Source organism: Nicotiana sylvestris, chromosome 8 (genome assembly GCF_000393655.2).
Source record: "Nicotiana sylvestris chromosome 8, ASM39365v2, whole genome shotgun sequence".
Lineage (NCBI taxonomy): Eukaryota > Viridiplantae > Streptophyta > Magnoliopsida > Solanales > Solanaceae > Nicotiana > Nicotiana sylvestris.
In genome coordinates this window covers 96,359,551-96,371,317 of record NC_091064.1, presented here as the reverse complement: position 1 = coordinate 96,371,317, position 11,767 = coordinate 96,359,551, and the positions used below count along the sequence as shown (strand labels likewise).

The window sequence follows — 11,767 nt, the reverse complement described above, 5'->3', positions numbered from 1 at the left end:
CGTATACTTCCACTATACTAAATTATAAACCCCACCCTAATTGCATATTTAAAAATATACTCCGTCCGTCTCAAATATTTTGTCGTAATTTCTAAAATAATTGTCTCAAATTATTTGTTATTTTAGAAGTTCATAGACAAAATTAATTAATTTTTTTCATTTACCCTTGATAGTAAGTGTTATTGAAGATGGAGATAGCACATGTATAGAGTAAATACTCATCTACGAGAGATTATATATTAAGACAAATAAGGGTAAAATAACTAAAACTCTTTCAAATTAATATTTTCTTAAAAGGCATATTATAAAGAAATATGACAGATAAAGTAAGACGGACGGAGCCTATATTTTCATCATTGTTGAGGTGCTATTCAGAGCAAAAAGTAAGAAAAGGTTGATTTTGCGGTATAAAATCCCCATATTAATTGTTTGGAAGTTTGGTATTTTCACTTTCTTTAAGAGTAAAGAGAGCATTTTGATTCCTTAATAGTAGAAGTCATGAAGCAGAAGTTTAGTGGAGGTAGCTTTATCCCTAGGAAAGGAAGATACTTAAACCTTACCCAACAATTAAAGCCAAGTACCTCAAAACAAGAACCTAGCTACCACCTCCTCCTCATACCTTCTAAAAAACCTCCTCCATCTGGAAAAAAACAAAAACCCTTTTGAACTCCTCCGGATGTTGTCACTCTCTGGCTACCTATCACCTCTATCAATCAGCGCCCTACTTGTCGAGCAGGAACCGGCCTTAGTGATTTGACGGTGCTAAGTGAAAGGACTGTCGTTCAACTAATAAAAGTTACCATTTCCAATGCCAAAGCCAGTTCTAGGACCAGAACGACGCACCAATCCGTTAATTTGGTGTGCAGCCATAATCTGCACCATCTTAACCGTAGCCGTTATCATCACTGGCATGGTCGTCTTCATTGGCTACATGGTCATTCGACCAAAAGTCCCTCAAATGAGCGTAGCAAGTGCCAATTTAGATAGATTTTCCTATGACATGGCCAGTGTTCTCACTCTCAGAGTCTCAATTATTATCAAAGCTGAGAATGACAATTCAAGAGCCCATGCAAGTTTCTATGAGACGAGTTACACACTTAGCTTCCATGGTGTTAAAGTGGCTTATTTAAATGCTGACCCTTTTGATGTCCCTGCAAACAGCTCCAAGTATATGTATTATCCTGTTGAATCATCGTCGATTCCATTGACGCCGGAAGAAGGAGAGGTTGCTGAGCTTTTCTTAAGGCGGAATCAAGTGGTTTTTGATATAAGAGGGAATACAAGAACAAGGTGGAGAGTAGGGTTGCTTGGTTCTGTTAAGTTCTGGTTGCATCTTAATTGTCAGCTCAAGTTTCCGTTAAATGGAACTACAATATACCCGAGATGCAGCACGAAATCCAAATGATTCACTGGAATTCAACTAGGTATTTTGTCTAATTATTCACTTAGATTCAATTTTATGGAAAAATAAGCTAAGGCTTGTCCTTCTCCTCGATCTTGATTTGCTTACCTTTTTTTGTACTCACAAGATATCCTTTTTTCTGGATACAATTAGATTCTTGGAAGAAGTAATCATCAATATTCTGCCTCGACCTCGAGAAAACAATACAATATGCTCTATCCAACTGTCTACAACTTACTTTTTATATTCACTACTTGTTTCTTCTTTAGAAAGGATTAACAACGTAACAGATGTTTAACTATGTCTTTTAAATTTTTTTACACATTATTTAATTAAGAAATATATTAATACTCTAAATCATATAAGTATTTGTTTAGATTATGTCTGTTTTCTACTTTGAACATGTCATACAGTTGACACATTATTGGAGCAGTAAGAGCAAAGTTAAAAGACAAAAATAAATGACTTCAGATTTTTTTTAAAAAATATAAAATATTTTCATACAAATAATAGAACTACTGTAGTATTTAGACCAACAAGTAGTACCTAGATTATATCTTCAATAATCAAATTGAAAATCTACTTTTATATTCCAATGATAAAAAAAAAAGTGAAAAAAGGAAGATCTCACCTTAATCAAGAAGTAAGAAAATATTTTGAAGTTTGCTACGTAATAGACACCTTTTTGGTATGTATAATAGAAAAAAAAAGAGTAACACTACGGAGAAAGAAGCAGTAGAAAGCCACAGCAAAGCATTGTGCGGAAGCTTTCTGCCTACGTTGTCCGGAAGCAACTAAAAGCGAAAACATCAGTGGCCCATGTTGGTCTCGCCTTAACCGTTAAGTAATTTGGATTCATGCTATATATATATATATATATATATATATATATATATATATATATATGATGCAATAAGTGGAAAGGGTTCGCTATCAATGCCTACCATGGGTTTCTCCATTCCAAAGCTCCAAGAGGCAATGACGGAGTCAGAAACGTAAGGAGATTAAAAAAATTAAATTGATATACCTATGATTTAAAGTTATGGCCTGAAATTTAATGAACCCGATTATTACTATGCGAAAAGCTTCTCTTATGTCAAAGAGATTCAGTAGTTTACATATAATTAATATTCCCCCTATTACCACAATTTAATTTAGGATTTAATTGAACTCCCTTAATTCTATATAGATTAAATTAGCTTTAGGAGTGTTAAAATTTGACTGCCTTGGTGCCAGATTCAATTTGATTAAATTTGCCTTAGGAGTTGTCATTTAATTCATCTAAAATACTTTGCCAGATAAATTGAGTTGTATAAATTGAGGAGCCCTTGTTTTGTCCAAAGACAAATTTCGTTAATCAAACCTGGAACACTGCAGTATTTCGTCGCTCTACCATCCGAGTTGGGCTAATTCGACCAAAAAAATTGTCGTTGAAAACTCGTTGAGATTTGGTGTAAGCATATAAGAGATTTGGTGCAGATTATATTAATCGTATCTGATAAATAATCCACCCAACAAGATTTTCTTTCTTAAAAATTAATCTCAAACTATTAAAGTTGAATACTAATATTCTACATTCAGTATTATCATCTATTTATCAGTTGTTGTTTGTTGTGCTATTTTGACAACATTCTCTTATATAGATTGATTGGGAGAATGATACATTCAGGTGGCATTTTTTCATTAACCCCTTCAAAGTTTGGAGAATGACACATGCAGAGAGCAACTTTTTCCTTTTTGAAGTTTCTAATAAATTTAACTTTTCAAATCGAACGAACTCAATATTCCCAGATTTGAAGCCGATACATTGTATACACTTCATTATTGTTAGAAAAGGTAACTAATATTACTGTAATGGTACTTTTTTATGTACTTTTAAAATACGTAATCTGATTTTGAAAGAGTGAAGCCAGATGTCAGAAATCAAATTGAAATTTATTTGACAGTGGAAGTATTTGGCCAATTCTAATATTCATTATTTGTTTTGGGACAGAGGAAAGAAAAAAAGAGAAATGCAAGTCAGTTTCCAGCAAAAAGAAAAAGGGGGGAAAAGAGGAGAGAAAATGATTTTCTTTTAGACAAGTTTATTTTTCGACTTTTTCTTTTATTTCGTGTCCATTTTTCGACCTTAAGAAGAGAAAGTTCTGTTAGTTTTCCTGCTTTACTTTTCCAAATAAAGCAGTGCGCCTGCCTAATTATACCTACTTTTAATTTTCTTGTCTTACTATACATACTTTACCATTTAAATTTGCACGAAATTCTTTTACACATATTTTCTTTACAAGTATTCTTTTACGTATTTATCTATCATTTTTTTAACAAAAACCTCCGCAAAAGGCCACGTAGTGCATCCATTGTTAGTAAACTGTATTTGTAAAATAATTCTGAAAATATAAATGAACATAAACAGAAATGAACATAAATAGAAGTGAACAACGAAATAACGGAAAACCAATTCGAGCATATTGAATTCACATTGTTTCATTAAGGAATTTAATCCCCTCCTAGTACCCAAGGTTATGGATTATTTCCTTCCAGGATAGAACGAATTACACACTGGTGTAGTGGTACTTCAAACCCCAGTGTTTCAGCGAACACAAAGTTCGGTAGCAAATCACACTTACTGTTGCTTTGTTTGATGTTTAAACTATGCAGAAGAAGGAGGAGGAGAAACTCAGAAAATCGTAGTGAAATTTCGAGCAGAATAGTGTTGTATTTATAGCCAAAGTTGGGCTGAAATCTAAAGAGGTGCAACTCTTCAGAATTGTTATTTCTGCAAAACGGCCACATCATAAATGTCATTACATAAATGACTATTTACTCAACAATAAAGAGGAAAAATTGAAGAGGGTAGTTAATTTTCTGTTACCAAGACAGAAAAACGGATTGGATTTAATATTAATATTCTGTTATTAAAATAAATATTTAATAATATTTCTGTTAATATTTTACTATTAACAAATAAATTTGGTCCAAAAAGTTAATCAATCAATCGATCATTTGACCGAATCCGAATCCGAGGCTGAAACCGAAGCCGAGTCGAGCGAACAACGACGGCGGCGCGAGGCTTGCCTTCTTCTCAACTCTTTAAGAGCTAAAAGAAGAGCAATTGCTTATATACCCATAAAAAAACCTATTCCTCTTCCAATATGGGACAATGTCCATTTACCAAGGGGAAAATTTAAAATTTCACTCAAAAATTTTATTTCCCTCCATTTCCCATTCACCCTCTTTTAAGTATTTAATATATTAATTAAATACATAAAAAACACAACAATCCCCCACGTGAATGAGGAATGGTTATATCACGGAAGTATTCATGAAAAACTGTGTGATTCGCAAGTAAGGATTAATTGCATCTAGATAAGTAGGTTTCCCTTTGAACTTTTCGTAGTGAACTTATGTCGGATATACTCGATCAACCGGTAGATTTGATATCTTTGAACCGTCGAACTTTGGTGTATACCTAGACAACTACAAGTCACACAACCAACCCTTAACCGTCTTTGGTTCTCATTGTTGTGTTCGTTTCAGCCATGAACACCGCCTGATTTCATAAGTCCATAGAGAATTGACCTTACAAAGTTCTCCTTGAAGTGGCTAACACTTCATATTTACATAGGTGATTCCTAAACGTGTCATCCCCTAGATACACTATTTGATATACCCCGTATCAAAACTAGAAATCATTAAAAAGCCTTAATGTTTTATCCTTGGTACTAAACATTGTCTCATCACAAGAATGGACCAAAAGTTTAGTTGACAATGTTGAACCGTCATTAATGACTTTGTTTGATCTGCTTGAACCTAGATCTTGGGATCTCCAGTCTTCTAGGTAGAGTTACCGCCACTATGACTTGTTCTCGGCCATAGTCCCATTCCCCTTGATCAACTACCTCTCTAGTTAGGCCTTTTGTAAGTGGATCCGACACATTATCACTTGACTTTACATAGTCAATCGTGATAATTCCTCTAGAGAGTAATTGTCTAACGGTTTTATGTCTTCGTCGTATATGACGAGATTTAATGTTATACATAACGCTCCCAGCCCTTCCAATTACCGCTTGACTATCGCATGTATGCATATTGGTGCCAACGGTTTGGGCCAAAATGGAATATCTTCCAAGAAATTCCGGAGCCATTCAGCTTCTTCACCGGCTTTATCCAAGGCTATGAACTCAGCCTCCATTGTAGAGCAGGCAATACAAGTTTGTTTGGATGACTTCCAAGATACCGATCCTCTACCAATAAAGAATACATATCCACTTGTGGACTTAAAATTAGTTGAACCGGTGATCCAATTTGCATCACAGTATCTCTCTATCACTGCAGGATATTTACTGTAGTGCAAAGCAAAGCCCTGGGTATGTTCTAAATATCCCAAAACTCGTTTCATTGTCATCCAATAAGATTGGCCTGGATTGCTCGTATATCGACTCAATTTACTTATAGCACAAGCTATTTCTAGTTGTGTACAATTCATGATCTACATTAAGCAACCTAACACACGAGCATAATCCAATTGTGATATACTTTGTCCTTTGTTCTTTGATAATACAAGATTCACATCAATTGGAGTCTTTGCAACTTTAAAGCCCAAGTGCTTGAATTTTTCAAGTATTGTCTTAATATAATGAGATTGTGACATTGCCAGACTTTGAGAAGTCTTATTGATATTAATTCCCAGAATTAAATCAGCAACTCCCAAGTCTTTCATATCAAACTTGCTAGTTAGCATACGCTTAGTAGCATTTATATTAGAAGTGACATTACTCATTATGAGCATATCATCCACATATAAGCAAACAATGACTATGTTATTTGGAACATTTTTAATGTACACACATTTATCACATTCATTTATCTTAAATCCATTTGATAACATTGTTTGGTCAAATTTTGCATGCCATTGTTTGGGTTCTTGTTTTAATCTGTAAAGGGACTTAACAAGTCTATAGACTTTCTCTTCTTTACCTGGAACCACAAACCCTTTAGGTTGTTCCATGTAGATTTCTTCCTCCAACTCTCCATTTAAGAAGGCCGTATTTACATCCATTTGATGAATTTCAAGACCATAAACTGCAGCTAACGCTACTAACGTTCGTATAGACATAATTCTTGTAACTGGAGAGCATGTATCAAAGTAGTCAAGACTTTCTCATTGTCTATACCTTTTGACCACAAGTATAGCCTTATATTTGTCAATAGTGCCACCATCTTTCATTTTCCTCTTAAAGATCTATTTAGAACCCAACAGTTTATTTCCAGGAGGAAGATCAACTAATTCCCATGTATGGTTGATTAATATGGATTCTATTTTACTATTGACTACCTCTTTCAATAACAATGATTCCGAAGAAGACATAGATTCTTTAAATGTTTGAGGCTCATTTTCCAATAAGAAAGTCACAAAATCTGGTTCAAATGAAGTAGACGTTCTTTGACGTTTACTACGTCTTGGATCCTCATGGTTAAGTGTACATTCTTTTGTTTCTTCCCAAGGTCATTTAGATCCTGCACCAATCGACTCACATTCCTTTTTATTTGGATATATATTTTCAAAGAACTCAGCATTATCTGATTCTATAACCGTATTATTATGAATATCGGGATTTTCTGATTTATGAACCAGAAATCGACATGCTTTACTATTAGTCTCATATCCTATGAAAACACAATCAACGGTTTTCGGTCCTATTTTTACCCTTTTGGGTTTAGGAACTTTCACTTTTGCCAAACGCCCCCACACTTTAAAATAATTCAAGTTGGGCTTCCTTCCTTTCCTTTTTTCATATGGAATGGATTGTGTTTTGCTATGGGGTACTCGATTTAGTATTTGGCTAGCCGTAATAACGGCTTCCCCCCATAAGTTCTACGGCAAACCAAAACATATCAATAATGCGTTCATCATCTCCTTTAATGAACGATTATTTCTTTCTGCAATCCCATTGGATTGGGGCGTGTAAGGGGCTGTTGTTTGATGAATAATTCCATATTCTAAACATATTTGTTCAAAAGGAGATTCATATTCACCACCCCTATCACTTCTTATCATTTTGATTTTCTTGTTAAGTTGCGTTTCAACTTCATTTTTGTATTGCTTGAATGCGTCTATTGCTTCATCTTTACTATTAAGTAAGTAAACATAGCAATATCGAGTACTATCGTCAATAAAAGTTATGAAATACTTCTTTCCACCGCGAGATGGTATTGACTTCATGTCACAAATATCTGTGTGAATTAAGTCTAAAGGATTTGAATTCCTTTCAACCGACTTATAAGGATGTTTAACATACTTAGATTCCACACATATTTGACATTTTGATTTTTCGCATTCAAACTTAGGCAATACTTCCAAGTTAATCATTTTTCGCAAGGTTTTATAATTGACATGACCCAAACGTACATGCCATAAATCATTTGACTCAAGTAAGTAAGAAGAAGCTGAAGTTTTATTATTAGTTTCAACAACTATTACATTCAGCTTGAAAAGGCCCTCAGTAAGGTAACCTTTTCCTACAAACATTTCATTCTTACTAATCACTACCTTGTCAGATACAAAAACGTATTTAAAACCATTCTTAACAAGAAGTCCAATAGAGACTATAAATTCTTCCTAATCTCAGGAACATGAAGGACGTCGTTCAAAGTCACCACTTTGCCGGAAGTCATTTTGAGAAATATCTTCCCACATCCTTCAATCTTGGCCTTTGCAGCATTTCCCATAGAAATCGTCTCATCGGGTCCAACAGGAGCATAAGTAGCAAAAGCTTCTTTAACAGCACAAACATGGCGAGTGGCTCCAGAATCAATCTACCACTCTTTAGGATTGCCCAACAAGTTGCATTCGGAAAGCATGACACATAAGTCATCAACATCATCATGCTTTTCAACCATGTTTGCTTGACCCTTCTTCTTGTCTTTTTTCGGAGCACGACACTCCGTAGATTTGTGTCCGATTTTTCCACAGTTGTAGCAGTTTCCACTGAATCGCTTCTTGCTTGGGTTGTATTTTGGTCCAGAAGCCTTCTTCCTCTTTTTGTTCTCTTCAACAATATTTGCTCCCATTATTGTTGAGTTTCCACGGCCTCTCTTTTTAGCAGCTTTGTTGTCCTCTTCGATTCTTAACTGAACAATGAGATCTTCAAGGGACATCTCCTTGCGTTTGTGTTTCAAGTGGTTTTTGAAGTCCTTCCATAAAGGATGCAACTTCTCAATCATCGCTGCTACTTGGAATGCTTCATTGATGACAAGATCTTCAATGAAATTTCTGTTAGTAAAAATACTAAGGTTACTACTTTCAACATCAATATTAATTTGATTTATACCTTCAGCAAGGAGATAACAGATTTGCTATCTACCATTTTGTAGTCCAAAAACTTTGCAACAATAAACTTTTTCAACCCGGCAACTTCGGTTTTGTATTTCTTTTCAAGCACAGTCCACAGTTCCTTTGACGTTTCCACGCCACTGTAGACGTTATACAAAGCATCCTCCAGTCCGCTTAGAATATAATTCTTGCACAAAAAATCTGAATGCTTCCACGCCTCAATCATGAGAAAGCGTTCAGTTTCCGGAGTTTAATCGGACAGCACAGGAACATCTTCCTTGATGAACTTCTGGAGTCTTAGAGTAGTCAAATAGAAGAACACCTTTTGCTGCCAGCACTTGAAATCAATCCCAGAAAATTTTTCGGGTTTCTCCATCGGTGCCAACGCTGCTGGTGTTGTTTGGCTCGTTGAGGCATTTAAGTCACCATAGGAATAGCTTGGTTTTTGTTATCATTAGTCATTTCTGTAAAAGAATGACACAAACGTTAAAATTACGTAGATTTTAATATCCAATAGAGTACAAAACCACAAAGGTTTTACTCTCCAGAAATAGTGAGTACAAATACAGAAAACAGTTAAATTCCTTAAGCTTGTTAGTAAACTGTATTTGTAAAATAATTCTGGAAATATAAATGAACATAAACATAATTGAACACAAACAGAAGTGAACAACGAAATAACAGAAAATCAATTCGAGCCTACTAAATTTACAGTGTTTCCTTAAGGAATTTAATCCCCTCCTAGTACACAAGGTTATGGATTATTTCCTCCCAGGATAGAACGAATTACACACTAGTGTAGTGGTACTTCAAACCCTAGTGTTTTAGCGAACACAAAGTTCGGTAGCAAATCACACTTACTTTTGCTTTGTTTGATGTTTAAACTATGCAGAAGAAGGAGCAGAAACTCAGAAAATCATAGTGAAATTTTGCGCAGAATAGTGTTGTATTTATAGCCAAAGTTGGGCTGAAATCTGAAGAGGTGCAACTCTTCAGAATGGTTGTTTCTGCAAAACGGCCACAGCATAAATGTCATTACATAAATGGCTATTTACTCAACAATAAAGAGGAAAAATTGAAGATGGTAGTTAATTTTTTTTTATCAAAACAGAAAAATGGATTGGATTTAATATTAATATTCTGTTATTAAAACAAATATTTAATAACATTTCTATTAATATTTGTAACGACCCGGCCTGTCATTTTTAGTATTAATGCCTTGATCCCCTATTAAATGCTTCCCCCATGTTTATTTCTGCTATTTTGGGTTTGACAGGACGTTCGGTTTTGAGTTTCCGAGAGTTTTGGGACACTTAGTCCCTAAATGAGAGCTTAAGTGTTGGAAAGTTGACCGTAGTCGGAACAGTATGAAAATGACCTCGAAATGGAAATATGATGGTTCTGTTAGCTCCGTTAGGTGATTTCAGGGTTAGGAGTGTGAGCACGTGATTTTTGCCCTACAAGAACAACTCCCAAAAATTCAAAATAAAATAGTTTTGTGTTGCTTGTTATTTATTTGTACTTGTCTGTGCATGTTTATTTTTTACTTTAATTAAGAAAGATACAAAAATATGTGTTGCATGTACATTTAGGATTTAATTTTACGATTAGGAATTAATTAAACAATATTTGGATTTGCGAGAATGAAAATCACAAAAATATGTACTTTGCATTTAATCTCCAATTGTGTGATTTTATTTTAGTTGGTATTGTGTGTGATAATTGTTATTAGGAATTAATTAGTATTTTTAATTTGGTTTATAATTCAATTTAGAATTTTGGTTTTATTAATTAGGAAATAAAAGAAAAAGAAACAAAATGGGAACCAGACCGGGCCAAATTGGCCACAGCCCAGTTCTTACCCAAAAAATCAGCCCAATACCCGCCCCAATCCAGTACGTCTCTAGATATATCCAAACGACATCGTATCTGGCCAATAAATCCAAGCCATTGATTTGTTTTGATCGAACGGTCCAGATCACCCCTCCCATAACCCGTTTTTGACCCATTCCCTGTACCCGGTCTAACCCGATCCCCTCACAAAACCAAGCGACATCGTTTCTCATTAGTGAAGTAATCCAGGCCGTTGATCGTGAATGATCCAATGGCCAAGATCAAATCCCCACCCCACTATATATTCCTAAAACCTCACCCCATGCCCCCTAAGCCATACCCCCCCCTTCGCCTTCCTCTCTAACTAGAGAGAGGCCCAACACCCTCCCCCTTCAACCACCGCCCTCTGCCCACCGGAAATCGCCTCACGGTGGTTCCGGTGGTCCAAATAGCCCCAAAATTACACCACAACCTCCCCACGACGTCCTCTTTCCAAATCCCGAATCAGTTTTCTTCGAATCAGTACCATACGCTTCGAATCTTCAATCGAAGATCAGTCCCAAAACCCTAGTTCGTCCGTTTAACCCCAAAGTTACACCACTGAACCACCAAGCTACCCTCGTCCCAAATCCCACCCCAGTTCTGTCCGAATTTTGTTAGAGCCTTTCGAATTTCAAATCGAAGGCAAACCCTAAAGGAACCAAACTTCAGACTGTGTACGAAGTTAAAAATTTGAGGTTTTAACTGACTTTAGTCGAGTGTTCTCAGTCGAGAACACTCGATTAAGGTCCGTTTTGGCTTCAAAATTTCAAGACGAAGTGTCGACTAAAACGGATTGAGTTTGGTCTAAAATTTCAAGTTATTTCTTTTGTTTTCCTTTTTGTTTTGTTGTTGTTTCGACTGATTAATTCGTCATTTTTGTCAAGTAGTTATTCCTCCTCTTTCGGACCTTTTTCTTGGTCCATTTTTCTTCTGTTGATTAACATATGTTATAAATAGTTTCGTCGATTAAACCGTTCATGTTTGTAGTTTAGTAGTTCTCGTCAAGTTGTTTGGTGTCGATTGTTTTGTTCTCAGCCTCAGGGCTCCATTCAGTATATCCTCAGGGTTCCTACATTTTGTGTTTAAGGCTAATTTAGAATTATGAGTGTTTGCTGTTATTATTAGTTCGAATTGCTTCATTTTGTGTGATGTTTGGTTCT

At 35.4% G+C, this 11,767-nt stretch overlaps 1 protein-coding gene across 3 annotated transcripts; it reads left to right on the top strand.

Annotated features, from left to right (window-relative positions):
* Nucleotides 1-475: 475 nt before the first annotated feature.
* On the top strand, nucleotides 476-3,423 carry LOC104226893 (NDR1/HIN1-like protein 12). 3 transcript variants are annotated; one of them, XM_070153304.1, is made up of 2 exons: nucleotides 476-1,424; nucleotides 3,396-3,423. In XM_070153304.1, the coding sequence occupies exon 1, from the start codon at nucleotides 809-811 to the stop codon at nucleotides 1,403-1,405; it is 597 nt and encodes a 198-aa protein (XP_070009405.1). In that variant the 5' UTR covers nucleotides 476-808; the 3' UTR covers nucleotides 1,406-1,424; nucleotides 3,396-3,423. The 3 variants fall into 3 exon arrangements, with proteins under 3 accessions (XP_070009405.1, XP_009777289.1, XP_070009406.1); XM_009778987.2 differs by lacking the exon at nucleotides 3,396-3,423 and adding an exon at nucleotides 3,046-3,149; XM_070153305.1 differs by lacking the exon at nucleotides 3,396-3,423 and adding an exon at nucleotides 3,072-3,090.
* The last annotated feature ends 8,344 nt before the right edge of the window (nucleotides 3,424-11,767 follow it).

Excerpts from the sequence above, each read along its gene's own strand:
- LOC104226893 (XM_070153304.1), top strand. The coding sequence starts at position 809 with ATGCCAAAGCCAGTTCTAGGACCAGAACGACGCACCAATCCGTTAATT.